Consider the following 16,600-nt stretch of genomic DNA (forward strand, 5'->3'; position numbering starts at 1 on the left):
ACTGTGAAGGGATTAGTACACAGCGTTGTACGAGATCTTCAGTTTCTTGGCAATTTCTCGCATGGAATAGCCTTCATTTCTCAGAACAAGAATAGACTGACAAGTTTCAGAAGGAAGTTCTTTGTTTCTGGCCATTTTGAGCCTGTAGTCGAACCCACAAAGGCTGACGCTCCAGATTCTCAACTAGTCTAAAGAAGGCCAGTTTTATTGCTTCTTTAATCAGAACAACAGTTTTCAGCTGTGCTAACATAATTGCAAAAGGCTTTTCTAATGATCAATTAGCCTTTTAAAAGGATACACTTGGATTAGCTGACACAACATGCCATTGGAACAGAGTGATGGTTGCTGATAATGGGTCTCTGTTTACCTATGTAGATATTCCATAAAAAATCTGCCGTTTCCAGCTACAATAGTCATTTACAACATTAACAATGTCTGCACTGTATTTCTGATCAATTTGATGTTATTTGAATGGACAATTTAAAAAATATATATTTCAAAAACAAGGACATTTCTAAGTGACCCCAAACTTTTGAACGGTAGTGTATGTACATATACGGTAGGTAGGGATAAAGTGACTAGGCAACAGGATTGATAATGCACAGAAGTAGCAGGGTATGTGATGAGTCAAGAGTTAGTGCAAAAGGGGTCAATGCAGATATTCCAGGTAGCTATTGGTTAACTATTTAACTAACTATTTTGCAGTCTTATGGCTTGGTGGTAAAAGCTGTTCAGGAGCTTGTTGGTTCCAGACTTTCTGCTTCGGTAACGCTTGCTGTACGGTAGCAGAGAGAACAGTATGACTTGGGTGCCTGCAGTCTTTGACAATTTTTACATAGCATTTTGCCAGCCTCAGTGCATGAAAGGCAATATCAACACACAGAGAGACTTGTAGCCTAGTGCATATTCTGCTTGATAAATTCAACTCACTGGTGTGGATAGGATGTTTTTCCCTGTAAGCGATCTAAGACTGGAATTCCAGATTGAATCAAATCTGCTATAATAGGGTTTACTGTTTATGCTACATCTTCGTTTTACACAAATATTGCCCAACCACTTTACAGAGCCCCAAACTATTGTACAACATTATTTGACACGGAATAGAAATATGTTGTTTAGCCCTTGTGTGACCAAAACGTGAAATATTACGAAAAATGGAATTGGTGCCGTCTGACGTTTCTGTGCACCTATCCATTTCAGTCATCTAGTTACATTACGAGTACAGTCATTTTCCCCGTCTTCTACGCTGTTCCTGTTGCCCCTTTCCTCTGCTGTGGTTCTGTCTAAGCACTGCCATATGAAAGGATTAGCGATGTACAAAATGTTGAGCGGGAAGAATCCACGGAGGATTAGCTCGTCTTGCAGAGAAAGACATGCAAACCAGGCCCGACGCCTTTTGTGTGGCGCCGCTGCAGTACCCTCTCAGTAACGGCCTGTGTGCCCAGGTCTGATCTGGTGGGTGGCATAGCGGGCATAAGTTAACAACGTTGCGCCTGCCCAGGGAAGGGATATCTTGATGCTCTCCCCCCCATGTTTTATTGTAGAATGGCACTGTGATCTGTGTGTGGTGTGTTGGAGGCAGAGGAACTTTTAAGATGAGCAGGGTGGGTGAGTCAGAGAGAAGTCTGCTGTCCCCCTCCTGTGCCACTGTTAGCTGCTGGGCACACCGGGGCTTCACACACACAAACGGAGAGCTCCCGCCTGGCACGCGCCACAGGGTGAAGCCAGCGGAGGCCCCTCATGACACCCATACAACACGCACTCCAACAGGGCAGCAGAGGCTCCCTCCAAGCCCCCCTTGTGCCTAACCCATCATGACGTACCAGTCAGATACACTGTAATTGCAAATTTGTGGTTTTCAGCTACACTTTGATTCTTTTCCATCTTCAACGTCACAGCGGCATGATCCTTTTTATTACTGCTTATCTGCAATGGAGCTGATGCCCTCGTCACATGGGAGCTTTGCCAAATGATCCACATTCCCAGTTACAATACCAAGTGTTACAGTAAGCTCGTTATTTTACAGTAACGGATAAGGTTGTACTGTATCTACAGTACAATAGCATACTGAAAGGATCACGCTAGGCTTTAGAAATGGAGATTGTTGTCTGTCGATTTTTCTGTAATAATAACCCGTGTCCCTGTTACTGTGCCTCTGGTGTCCTAGGTTGTTCTCAAACTGCTGTCAGAATGTTAGATGCTACTACTGTACGACACCAACAGAGCCTGTCCGTCTTGTGCCAGTGACCGATTTTTTTTTTTTTCTCTCTCTGTTTTCACAGTGACCTTTGACCACTTCCAGATTCTCCGGGCCATTGGGAAGGGGAGCTTCGGAAAGGTAATGAAGCCAGAGCTCTGGCTCTACTCTCTGCTCTTTGTGCGTACATTTGTTCCTGGGAGGAGTGACCGCTACGCAGCTCGAAGGCTTGGGGGAGATCCAGTACCTCCAAGCAGCCAGCTACAGATATGTGTGTGAAGCTTTGCGGGCAGGCGGTGGCTGCCACCGCTCAGGACCCTGGGTAATTCTGTGGCACTAATTACCCCCTACAATCATTATCCTCAACGAGGAAGCCGAGACGGTCTGGTAAAGTGGGCCTGAAGTAATTACTTTTGAATAATGATTAATCTAAACCGCAGCAGTTAATTAATTTAGCTGTGGCTGCATTTTTGTTTCTTTTTAAATGTAATCTCATGTCAGCTGGGATGTAAGTAGATTTGACTCGCTGTCTTACATCTAATTACAGACAATAGTAAGATAGCTCAGATCGTTATTTTGCTCAATGCTTATCTTTGTGTAATGAAATGCCAATAGGGAAAGTGTGCGTGTGTGTGTGTGTGCGTGTGTGTGTGTGCGTGTGTGTGTGTGTGTGTGTGTGTGTGTGTGTGTGTGTGTGTGTGTGTGCGCGCGTTGTTTTGGAACTAAATACCACAACTCTTCAAATCCCATCTCAAGTGACATTATGGGTTTTGATTGGTACTCTTGTGCAGTAGTCTCAGTTGAGCATAGTTTGCATTTGATGTGTGGTGAATAAATCTGTATGGTCCTGCACAACAATGTGTGTATCCAGCCACACTTTATAATCATGAACAATATAAAAGGAGGACTGTGCTACATAGGTTGAAAAAAAGCTTATCTGCAGTTTGACTCTTAAAATATCATGACGAACTGATATTTGTTCATTATACTTGCTGTCTACGCAAGCCTTTTTGCAATCTTTCCGCTTTGCTCTCATCAAAATCTTTTTGGGGCGGCAAAATAAGTGTTTATTTTATACAGAAAGTCAGCCCCGGCTGCAGAATACATTACCATCTGAATTGATGTTCATTTCACTTATTGCTTCTTTCCCTCAAGCTGCTGTCACTACCCTTATGATGTTAGAGGAAGTATGACATCCACAGCACCCAGCCAGGGCTTTAAAGGCTGAGCCATTAGACACAACAGGCCATAGACTAGCGTCCAAAAGGGTATTGCATATCACTGGATATGAAAACCCAGAGGGAGAGGAGCCCTGACAGTTATGTCTCTCTCACACATGTACGTGCTGCCACTTTTTTTTTTTTTACATTTTAGTCATTTAGCAGACGCTCTTATCCAGTGCATACATTTTATTACATTTTTTTACATACTGAGACAAGGATATCCCTACCGGCCAAGAGCAGACGCTCTTATCCAGAGCGACTTACAGTAGAGTGCATACATATTTTTTAAATATTTTTTTATTTTTATTTTTTTTACATACTGAGACAAGGATATCCCTACCGGCCAAACCCTCCCTAACCCGGACGACGCTATGCCAATTGTGCGTCGCCCCACGGATCTCCCGGTTGCGGCCGGCTGCGACAGAGCCTGGGCGCGAACCCAGCCCAGCCTGGGCGCGAACCCAGAGACTCTGGTGGCGCAGCTAGCACTGCGATGCAGTGCCCTAGACCACTGCGCCACCCGGGAGACACACAGGCATGTGTATGCGCACACAGACATGGGTACACACATACACTTTTACACGCATTAAACACATACAGTTGAAGTCGGAAGTTTACATACACCTTAGCCAAATACATTTTCACAATTCCTGACATTTAATCCCAGTAACAATTCTTAGGTCAGTTAGGATCACCACTTTATTTTAAGAATGTGAAATTTCAGAATATAGAGTGATTTATTTCAGCTTTTATTTCTTTCATCACATTCCAAGTTTACATACACTCAATTAGTATTTGGTAGTATTGCTTTTAAATTGTTTAACTTGGGTCAAACGTTTCGGGTATTCTTCCACAAGCTTCCCACAATAAGTTGGGGGACTTTTGTCCCATTCCTCCTGACAGAGCTGGTGTAACTGAGTCAGGTTTGTAGGCCTCCATGCTCGCACATGCTTTTTCAGTTCTGTCCACAAATTGTCTATAGGATTGAGGTCAGGGCGTTGTGATGGCCACTCCAATACCTTGACTTTGTTGTCCTTAAGCCATTTTGCCACCACTTTGGAAGTATGCTTGGGGTCATTGTCCGTTTGGAAGACCCATTTACGACCAAGCTTTAACTTCCTGATCGATGTCTTGAGATGTTGCTTCAATATATCCACATAATTATCCTCCCTCATGATGCCATCTATTTTGTGAAGTACACCAGTCCCTCCTGCAGCAAAGCACCCCCACAACATGATGCTGCCACCCCCGTGCTTCATGGTTGGGATGGTGTTCTTCGGCTTGCAAGCCTCTCCCTTTTTCCTCCAAACATAACGATGGTCATTATGGCCAAACAGTTCTATTTTTGTTTCATCAGACCAGAGGACATTTCTCCAAAAAGTACGATCTTTGTCCCCATGTGCAGTTGCAAACCGTAGTCTGGCCTTTTTATGGCGGTTTTGGAGCAGTGGCTTCTTCCTTGCTGAGCGGCCTTTCAGGTTATGTCAATATAGGACTCGTTTTACTGTGGATATAGATACTTTTGTACCTGTTTCCTCCAGCATCTTCACAAGGTCCTTTGCTGTTGTTCTGGGATTGATTTGCACTTTTCGCACCAAAGTACGTTCATCTCTAGGAGACAAAATGCGTCTCCTTCCTGAGTGGTATGATGGCTGCGTGGTCCCATGGTGTTTATACTTGCATACTATTGTTTGTACAGATGAGCGTGGTACCTTCAGGCATTTGGAAATTGCTCCCAAGGATGAACCAGACTTGTGGAGGTCTCCAATTTTTTTTCTGAGGCCTTGGCTGATTTCTTTTGATTTTCCCATGATGTCAAGCGAAGAGGGACTGCGTTTGAAGGTAGGCCTTGAAATACATCCACAGGTACACCTCCAATTGACTGAAATTATGTCAATTAGTCTATCAGAAGCTTTTAAAGCCATGACATCATTTTCTGGAATTTTCCAAGCTGTTTAACGGCACAGTCAACTTAGTGTGTGTAAACTTCTGACCCACTGGAATTGTGATACAGTGAAATAATCTGTCTGTAGTGAAATAATCTGTCACATCTACAGTTGAAGTTGGAAGTTTACATAGATTTAGGTTGGAGTCATTAACTCGTTTTTCAACCACTCCACAAATTTCTTGTTCACAAACTATAGTTTTGGCAAGTCGGTTAGGACATCTACTTTGTGCATGACAAGCAATTTTTCCAATATCATCTAATTCATCTAATTTCATCTAATTTCCAACAATTGTTGGAAAAATTGCTTGTCATGCATAAAGGAGATGTCCTAACCGACATGCCAAAACTATAGTTTGTTAACAAGAAATTTGTGAAGTGGTTGAAAAATGAGTTTTAATGACTTCAACCTAAGTCTATGTAAACTTCCAACTTCAACTGTAGATGTGACCAAGTAATAGGCCTTCAGGTAACCTTCCATGTAAGGCTTGTAAACTATAACGTGTCTGGTAAGTTGGTCTAGCCTTCAAGTGAATGTTTGTAGCCCAGAAGGGATATGGATGAGATGTTAGTACTCTGTAGCAGACCAGTGTTCAAATACTATTTCAAATATCTCAATTACTTTCACATACATGTTGAGTATTTAGATATGTTTTGTTTGAAAAGACAAGTACTTGAATATGGGAATATATTTGGAAATACACTTGGAAAGTATTGGCATGTGTTTGAAAATACACGGACTCAAATACACTCCCATGCATTTAACCCAGATATTTAGAAATAGTATTTGAAATAAGTATTCAAATGGCGTACTATTTATAGGAAATTATTAGAAAATGCTTTTAAATACATCCAATAGAAGTAGTTGATTCGGGACACATTATTTGAAAATACTCAAAGTATTTAAATAACAAATAATCAAATACACATGTATTTAAATCAGTCTGCTCTGTAGTAAACATTGTTGTTTAGAAGTTTACCCATAAAGCATGAGTCCTCTACCTGTGGTGTTTTTTGTCATTTATCATCTTTCATCTGACTCTTAAGGTGTGTGTGTGTTTGCAGGCTAGGTTGTAGATAACACTTCCTTGTAGCTCAGGGTCTGATTGTAGATATGTGATGGGAAAGTTGTGCAGGCAGACGGACAGAGAGACATTTGGCTCAATGACTCACTCAGACTTCCAGACCAAGTTTTTAACAGTTTGGAGGTCATCTTGACCCGACCATGTGGAGCTGTGTGATGTTAGCTGCACTTGGTATGCATGCTGTTACAGAGCAGCATGGTCTTCCTACCAATAGGGGACTGTCACACGGGAGAATGTGTTGACCGTGTGTTTGTGTGTGCTTTATGAGGTGTGTTTTGTGGTGTTTGGGGTTTCACAGCACGAATGGGTCTTTTCCTCCGTGTATTATACCAAAATAGTCCCTGCCGGGTGTGTACTTGTGCGAGCCAGGCATGTGTGGGGAGCCCGCCTGTGGGGAACGAAAGGAGGCTCTCAGTGGGAGAACTGTTTTGGTGCTGCGGAACCCCACCGAGACCACCTCTCCACGGGCTCTCTAAAAGACATCCTCTTTGGGCGCTGATACAGGCTCTTGTGCCTGTCCGCTCCTGCATGCGTACACACACACACACCCACACACCGCTGCTGTCTGTAGGAGTGGCTGCCTTCCCATCTTCCTGTGATGGGTGGTAGTAATAGAGGAATTGGAGAAGGAGGAAGGTCTGATTTATTTCTCCCAGTCGCGATGGAGAGTGACATCGTCCTACTTGTGAGGCCGAGCAGCCTGCCGTCCCCTATGGCGAGGGGAAATGGCCCACATACGGGCTGCGGAATAATTGCCTCTCCCCCTGTTGCTCTCTGTGCTCTCTGGTCCAGGAGTGGTCCATGGCGCCACTAGACTCATTAAGGCCCTTGCAACAGCTCTGTGTGTGAGAAGAGACTCCACGTAAAGCCGCCCAGCGTGGGGACCACCACTGGAGACAGTGACAATAGAAGACAGAGACGGCTCCTTAACGGCAGCAGGTATAGATTGACAACAGTCTCAGCCTCTCAGTGGAGAGCAGGGTACAGGAAGGTCAGAGGAGAGATGTCAGCGATGTCACAGAGCTTGGTTAAGGTCGAGTTGACAGCGGAGCTCAGCTGGTGGATTCACAATGTAAAGGTCCCTCTCGAAGTGCTGTGCGAAGACTCGTTATGATATGGCTCCTGTGGCGGACTGGCAGTGACAGTGAGAGGAAAGAGAGAGGCAGGGGGAGCGGAGGAGGGGGATAACAGACCAGAGAGATAACATGGAGAGAAAAGGACACACAGACAGGGCACGCAGACGGGACATGCAGACAGGTAGGGTTTTGTGCTGCTGACGTGTCTGTCAGATTGTATGGTAGGTATCCACATTGCCTGTCTCCAGAAAGGTCAGGGTGATCACTGATGACAGGTCTTTGTGATTGGTTCTATATCAGGCGGAACAGCACGATATGGCTGTGTCTGAAATGGCACCATATTCCCTGTACAGACCGCTACAATACCCCATAATGTCAAAGAGGAATTATGTTTCTAGAGACGTTAACAAGTTAATGAAAAATGAGAAAGCTGGCTGTCTTGGGTCAATAAGTATTCAACCCCTTTGTTATGGCAAGTCTAAATAAGTTAAGGAGTAAAAATTTGCTTAACAAGTCACATAATAAGTGTGCAATAATAGTGTTTAGCATGAGTTTTGAATGACTACCTCATCTCTGTACCCCACACATGCATACAATTATCTGTAAGGTCCCTCAGTCGAGCAATGAATTTCAAACACAGATTCAACCACACAGACCAAGGAAGTTTTCCAATGCCTCGCAAAGAAGGGCAACTTTTGGTAGCACACAATGAATATCCATTTGAACAAGGTGAAGTTAATAATTACACTTTGGATGGTGTATCAATACACCCAGTCACTACAAAGATAAAGGAGTCCTAACTCAGTTGCCGGACAGGAAGGAAACTGCTCAGGGATTTCACCATGAGGCCAATGTTGACTTTAAAACAGTTAGAGTTTAATGGCTGTGATGGGAGAAAACTATTGATGGATCAACAACATTGTTGTTACGCCACAATACAAATCTAATTGACAGAGTGAAAAGATGGAAGCTTGTACGAATAAAACTATTCCAAAACATGCATCCTGTTGGCAACAAGGCACTTTTGTAATACTGCAAAAAAATGTGGCAAAGCAATAAAAAAAATCCTGATTACAAAATGTTATATTTGGGGCAAATCCAATACATTACTGAGTACCATTCTCCATTATTTCATTCATAGTGGTGGCTGCATTATGTTATGGGTATACTTGTAGTCATTAAGGACTGGAAAGTTTTTCAGGATAAAAAAGAAATGTAGGGACCTCCCGAGTGGCGCAGCTGTCTGAGGCACTGTATTGCAGTGCCAACATGTACTGTGACATACTGAAGCAGAGCATGATCCCTTCCCTTCGGAGACTGGGCCGCAGGGCAGTATTCCAACATGATAACGACCCCAAACACACCTCCAAGACGACCACTGCCTTGCTAAAGAAGCTGAGGGTAAAGGTGATGGACTGGCCAAGCATGTCTCCAGACCTAAACCCTATTGAGCATCTGTGGGGCATCCTCAAACGGAAGGTGGAGGAGTGCAAGGTCTCTAACATCCACCAGCTCCGTGATGTTGTCATGGAGTAGTGGAAGAGGACTCCAGTGGCAACCTGTGAAGCTCTGGTGAACTCCATGTCCAAGAGGGTTAAGGCAGTGCTGGAAAATGATGGTGGCCACACAAAATATTGACACTTTGGGCCCAATTTGGACATTTTCACTTAGGGGTGTACTCACTTTTGTTGCCAGCGGATTAGACATGAATGGCTGTGTGAGTTATTTTGAGGGGACAGCAAATGTACACTGTTATACAAGCTGTACACTCACTACTTTACATTGTAGCAAAGTGTCATTTCTTCAGTGTTGTCACATGAAAAGATATACTCAAATATTTACAAAAATGTGAGGGGTGTACTCACTTTTGTGATATACTGTATATGTAAAAAACTATAACAATTATGGAGCTAAGCACGGGCAAAATCCAAGAGGAAAACCTGGTTGTCTGCTTTCCACCAGACACTGGGAGATTAATTCATCTTTCAGCAGGACAATAACCTAAAACACAAGGCCAAATCTACACTGAACCACACAGTGAATGTTCCTGAGTGGTCGAGATTCAGTTTTGACTTAATAAATCTGCTTGAGAACCTATGGCAAGACCTGACAATTGTGACATTTTTCAAAAAGAATAATAGGAAACTGTTGCACAATCCAGGTGTGCTGTAAACGCTGCTAAAGGTGATTCTACAATGTATTGACTCAGGGGTGTGAATACTTATGACAAAAAAACTAAATTGAATACATTTTAAATTCAGGCTGTAACTCAACATAATGTGAAAAAGGGGTGTGAATACTTTCTGAAGGCACTGTACATATTTATTTTTTTATTTTTATTTTACCGTTATTTTACCAGGTAAGTTGACTGAGAACATGTTCTCATTTGCAGCAACGACCTGGGGAATAGTTACAGGGGAGAGGAGGGGGATGAATGAGCCAATTGTAAACTGGGGATTATTAGGTGACCGTGATGGTTGAGGGCCAGATTGGGAATTTAGCCAGGACACCGGGGTTAACACCCCTACTCTTACGATAAGTGCCATGGGATCTTTAATGACCTCAGAGAGTCAGGACACCCGTTTAACGTCCCATCCGAAAGACGGCACCCTACACAGAGCAGTGTCCCCAATCACTGCCCTGGGGCATTGGGATCTTTGTTTAGACCAGAGGAAAGAGTGCCTCCTACTGGCCCTCCAACACCACTTCCAGCAGCACCTGGTCTCCCATCCAGGGACTGACCAGGACCAACCCTGCTTAGCTTCAGAAGCAAGCCAGCAGTGGTATGGAGGGTGGTATGCTGCTGGCACGGGCAAAATATAAAAACATAAACAGTGAGTAGACAACAGTATATACAGTTGAAGTCGGAAGTTTACATACACTTAGGTTGGAGTCATTAAAACTTGTTTTTCAACCACTCCACAAATTTCTTGTTAACAAACTATAGCAAGTCTTTTAGGACATTTTTTTTTTTTTTAACCTTTATTTAACCAGGTAGGCAAATTGAGAACACGTTCTCATTTACAATTGCGACCTGGCCAAGATAAAGCAAAGCAGTTCGACACATACAACAACACATAGTTGTAAACATGGAGTAAAACAAACATATAGTCAATGATACAGTGAAAAAAAAATAAGTCTATATACAATGTGAGCAAGTGAGGTGAGATAAGGGAGGTGAAGGCAAACAAATATATGTATAAATAAATAAAAATATAAAAAGGCCATGGTGGCGAAGTAAATACAACACAGCAAGTAAAATAAAAACTAAAAAACACTGGAATGGTTGGTTTGCAGTGGAAGAAAGCGCAAAGTAGAGACAGAAATAATGGGGTGCAAAGGAGCAAAATAAATAAATAAATACAGTAGGTAAAGAGGTAGTTGTTTGGGCTAAATTATAGATGGGCTATGTACAGGTGCAGTAATCTATGAGCTGCTCTGACAGCTGGTGCTTAAAGCTAGTGAGGGAGATAAGTGTTTCCAGTTTCAGAGATTTTTGTAGTTCGTTCCAGTCATTGGCAGCAGAGAACTGGAAGGAGAGGCGGCCAAAGGAAGAATTGGTTTTGGGGGTGACCAGAGAGATATACCTGCTGGAGCGCGTGCTACAGGTAGGTGTTGCTATGGTGACCAGCGAGCTGAGATAAGGGGGGACTTTACCTAGCAGGGTCTTGTAGATGACCTGGAACCAGTGGGTTTGGCGACGAGTATGAAGCGAGGGCCAGCCAACGAGAGTGTACAGGTCGCAGTGGTGGGTAGTATATGGGGCTTTGGTGACAAAACGGATGGCACTGTGATAGACTGCATCCAATTTATTGAGTAGGGTTTTGGAGGCTATTTTGTAAATGACATCACCGAAGTTGAGGATTGGTAGGATGGTCAGTTTTACAAGGGTATGTTTGGCAGCATGAGTGAAGGATGCTTTGTTGCGGAATAGGAAGCCAATTCTAGATTTAACTTTGGATTGGAGATGTTTGATGTGAGTCTGGAAGGAGAGTTTACAGTCTAACCAGACACCTAGGTATTTGTAGTTGTCCACATATTCTAAGTCAGAGCCGTCCAGAGTAGTGATGTTGGACAGGCGGGCAGGTGCAGGCAGCGATCGGTTGAAGAGCATGCATTTAGTTTTACTTGTATTTAAGAGCAATTGGAGGCCACGGAAGGAGAGTTGTATGGAATTGAAGCTCGCCTGGAGGGTTGTTAACACAGTGTCAAAAGAAGGGCCAGAAGTATACAGAATAGTGTCGTCTGCGTAGAGGTGGATCAGAGAATCACCAGCAGCAAGAGCGACATCATTGATGTATACAGAGAAGAGAGTCGGTCCAAGAATTGAACCCTGTGGCACCCCCATGGAGACTGCCAGAGGCCCGGACAACAGACCCTCCGATTTGACACACTGAACTCGATCAGAGAAGTAGTTGGTGAACCAGGCGAGGCAATCATTAGAGAAACCAAGGCTGTCGAGTCTGCCGATGAGGATGTGGTGATTGACAGAGTCAAAAGCCTTGGCCAGGTCAATGAATACGGCTGCACAGTATTGTTTCCTATCGATGGCGGTTAAGATATCGTTTATGACCTTGAGCGTGGCTGAGGTGCACCCATGACCAGCTCTGAATCCAGATTGCATAGCGGAGAAGGTATGGTGGGATTCGAAATGGTCGGTAATCTGTTTGTTGACTTGGCTTTCGAAGACCTTAGAAAGGCAGGGTAGGATAGATATAGGTCTGTAGCTGTTAGGGTCAAGAGTGTCCCCCCCGTTGAAGAGGGGGATAACCGCAGCTGCTTTCCAATCTTTGGGAATCTCAGACGACACGAAAGAGAGGTTGAAAAGGCTAGTAATAGGGGTGGCAACAATTTCAGCAGATAGTTTTAGAAAGAAAGGGTCCAGATTATCTAGCCCGGCTGATTTGTAAGGGTCCAGATTTTGCAGCTCTTTTAGAACATCAGCTGACTGTATTTGGGAGAAAGAGAAATGGGGAAGGCTTGGGCGAGTAGCAGAGGGGAGGGCAGTGCTGTTGTCCGGGGTAGGGGTAGCCAGGTGGAAAGCATGGCCAGCCGTAGAAAAATGCTTATTGAAATTCTCAATTATAGTGGATTTGTCGGTGGTGACAGTGTTTCCTATCTTCAGAGCAGTTGGAAGCTGGGAGGAGGTGTTCTTATTCTCCATGGACTTTACAGTGTCCCAGAACTTTTTTGAATTTGTGTTGCAGGAAGCAAATTTCTGCTTGAAAAAGCTAGCCTTGGCTTTTCTAACTGCCTGTGTATATTGGTTTCTAGCTTCCCTGAAAAGTTGCATATCACGGGGGCTGTTCGATGCTAATGCAGAACGCCATAGGATGTTTTTCTGTTGGTTAAGGGCAGTCAGGTCAGGAGAGAACCCAGGGCTATATCTGTTCCTGGTTCTAAATTTCTTGAATGGGGCATGCTTATTCAAGATGGTGAGGAAGGCATTTTAAAAAAATGTCCAGGCATCCTCTACTGACGGGATGAGATCAATATCCTTCCAGGATACCTCGGCCAGGTCGATTAGAAAGGCCTGCTCGCTGAAGTGTTTCAGGGAGCGTTTGACAGTGATGAGTGGAGGTCGTTTGACCGCTGACCCATTACGGATGCAGGCAATGAGGCAGTGATCGCTGAGATCTTGGTTGAAAACAGCAGAGGTGTATTTGGAGGGCAAGTTTGTTAGGATGATATCTATGAGGGTACCCGTGTTTACGGAATTGGGGTGGTACCTGGTAGGTTCATTGATAATTTGTGTGAGATTGAGGGCATCAAGCTTAGATTGTAGGGTGGCTGGGGTGTTGAGCATGTTCAAATTTAGGTCGCCTAGCAGCACGAGCTCTGAAGATAGATGGGGGGCAATCAGTTCACATATAGTGTCCAGAGCACAGCTGGGGGCAGAGGGTGGTCTATAGCAGGCGGCAACGGTGAGAGACTTGTTTTTAGAGAGGTGGATTTTTAAAAGTAGAAGTTCAAATTGTTTGGGAACAGACCTGGATAGTAAAACAGAACTCTGCAGGCAGTCTTTGCAGTAGATTGCAACACCGCCCCCTTTGGCCGTTCTATCTTGTCTGAAAATCTTGTAATTGGGGATGAAAATGTCAGAATTTTTGGTGGTCTTTCTAAGCCAGGATTCAGACACGGCTAAAACATCCGGGTTGGCAGAGTGTGCTAAAGCAGTGAACAAAACAAACTTAGGGAGGAGGCTTCTAATGTTAACATGCATGAAGCCAAGGCTATTACGGTTACAGAAGTCATCAAAAGAGAGCGCCTGGGGAATAGGAGTGGAGCTAGGTACTGCAGGGCCTGGATTCACCTCTACATCACCAGAGGAACAGAGGAGGAGTAGGATAAGGGTACGGCTAAAAGCTATGAGAATTGGTCGTCTAGAACTTCTAGAGCAGAGAGTAAAAGGAAGTTTCTGGGGGCGATAAAATAGCTTAAAGGAATAATGTACAGACAAAGGTATGGTAGGATGTGAATACAGTGGAGGTAAACCTAGGTATTGAGTGATGATGAGAGAGATATTGTCTCTAGAAACATCATTGAAACCAGGTGATGTCATCGCATATGTGGGTGGTGGAACTGAGAGGTTGGATATGGTATAGTGAGCAGGGCTAGAGGCTCTACAGTGAAATAAGCCAATAAACACTAACCAGAACAGCAATGGACAAGGCATATTTACATTAAGGAGAGGCATGCTTAATCGAGTGATCAATAAGGGTCCAGTGAGTAGAGGTTGGTTGGGGTCACGGCGATCCAGACAGCTGGCCGGGTAGATGGCTATCGGTAGCAAGATAGCATAGGATGGAGGTCTATTTGTAGATACCTCGTGCGTTTCCGTCGGTAGGTTAGTGGGGTTCCGTGTGGTGGAGGGGATCAATCCAAATTGGCAAAATAGATATAGTGACCCAAGAAAAAAATAAAAGAAAAAAATAATAATGATAATTGTCCGATATACTTATTCAGATAGCAGCCGATAAGACAGCTAACGATTAGCGGGCCCCAGATGAGCGTTCAGGTAACGTCGGGACGGAGGTGCCAGTTGGATAACTCCCTCGGGCAGATAACGTCGGCAGTCAGTCGTGAAGGCCCGGTGGGGCTCCGTATCTGCGGCAACAAAAAAAAAAAAAAACGGGTCCGGATAGGTGACTGTAGCCCAGGAATGGCTGATGGAACTCCTCAGCTGGCTAGCTCCGGAATCATTTGAGTTTGCTCCGGGATCGACGTAAGCCAATAGTCACACGGTTTGCAGCTAGCTAGCTGCGAGATCAAGGTGCAAATGTCCAGAGCCTGCGGCTGAAATCCGGGGAAACTGAGAGAAAAAAAGTCCCGGAATGCTCCGGTCCGAGTCGCGTTGCACAAAAGTGCCGGTAGATTATCGAGCTAAAGGAATAGCTGATGACCACAAAACGTGGGCAGCTGAAACACCAACGCTAGCCAGCAAACCGGCTAATTTCTGGGCAGCTACAGATTAGCTTCTGGCTAGCTATCGGATAGCTTCTGGTTAGCTTTCTGGCTAGCTTCTGAATTAGCCCCTGGCTAGCTTCCACGGTGGATTTTCAGATTTGAGGTAAATAATACTTTTTTTGTAATTGGTGAAGCGGGTTGCAGGAAAGCTTTTGCAGGAAAGCTTTTGTAGTTGAGTTCTTGGATAATAAAATATATAAAAGATATGCGAAGAAAGGTGTAAATATATATATATATACAGGACACGACAATACGAAACAGAAATGACGTCTGAACTGCTAAGCCATCTTGGCTCTGACATCTACTTTGTGCATGACACAAGTCATTTTCCCAACAATTGTTTACAGACAGATTATTTCACTTATAATTCACTGTATCACAATTCCAGTGGGTCAGAAGTTTACACACACTAAGTTGACTGTGCCTTTAAACAGCTTGGAAAATTCCAGAAAATTATGTCATGGCTTTAGGAGCTTCTGATAGACTAATTGACATAATTTCAGTCAATTGGAGGTGTACCTGTGGATATATTTCAAGGCCTACCTTCAAACTCAGTGCCTCTTTGCTTGACATCATGGGAAAATCAAAAGAAATCAGCCAAGTCCTCAGAAAAACAATTGTAGACCTCCACAAGTCTGGTTCATCCATGGGAGCAATTTCCAAATGCCTGAAGGTACCACATTCATCTGTACAAACAATAGTATGCAAGTATAAACACCATGGGAGTACGCAGCCGTCATACCCCTCAGGAAGGAAACGTATTCTGTCTCCTAGAGATGAACGTACTTTGGTGCGAAAAGTGCAAATCAATCCCAGAACAACAGTAAAGGACCTTGTGAAGTTGCTGGAGGAAACGGGTACAAAAGTATCTATAACCAAGGTAAAACGAGTCCTATGTCGACATAACCTGAAAGGCCGCTCAGCAAGGAAGAAGCCACTGCTACAAAACCACTAAAAAAGCCAGACTACGGTTTGCAACTGCACGTGGGGACAAAGATCGTACTCTTTGGAGAAATGGCCTCTGGTCTGATGAAACAGCAGTAGAACTGTTTGGCCAACAGGATGCATGTTTTGGAAAAATGTGGAGGCTTGCAAGCCGAAGAACACCATCCCAACCGTGAAGCACGGTGGTGGCAGCATCATGTTGTGGGGTTATTGCAGCAGGAGGGACTGGTGCACATCACAAAATAGATGGCAACACGAAGAAGGAAAATTATGTGGATATATTGAAGCAACATCTCAAGACATCAGTCAGGGAGTTGAAGCTTGGTCGCAAATGGGTCTTCCAGATGGACAATGATCCCAAGCATACTTCCAAAGTCGTGGGAAAGTGGCTTAAGGACAACAAAGTCAAGGTATTGGAGTGGCCATCACAACGCCCTGACCTCAATACAATTTGTGGACAGAACTGAAAAAGCATGTGCGAGCAAGGAGGCCTACAAACCTGACTCAGTTACACCAGCTCTGTCATGAGAAATGGGCCAAAATTCACCCAACTTATTGTGGGAAGCTTGTGGAAGGCTACCCTTTAACGTTTGACCCAAGTTAAATAATTTAAATTGAATTACTAATTGAGTCTATGTAAACTAATGACCCACTGGGAATGT

General features: G+C 44.0%; 1 protein-coding gene across 1 annotated transcript in view; it reads left to right on the forward strand.

The window, feature by feature from the left end:
* The window catches only part of LOC139570724 (serine/threonine-protein kinase 32C-like), a 106,682-nt gene that overhangs the window by 44,702 nt on the left and 45,380 nt on the right, over nucleotides 1–16,600 (forward strand). The window contains exon 2 of the mRNA XM_071392857.1: nucleotides 2,283–2,338. Within this exon, the coding sequence (XP_071248958.1) occupies nucleotides 2,283–2,338 (56 nt within the window). The remainder of the gene's footprint in view (nucleotides 1–2,282; nucleotides 2,339–16,600) is intronic.

Source organism: Salvelinus alpinus, chromosome 3, assembly GCF_045679555.1.
Source record: "Salvelinus alpinus chromosome 3, SLU_Salpinus.1, whole genome shotgun sequence".
Lineage (NCBI taxonomy): Eukaryota > Metazoa > Chordata > Actinopteri > Salmoniformes > Salmonidae > Salvelinus > Salvelinus alpinus.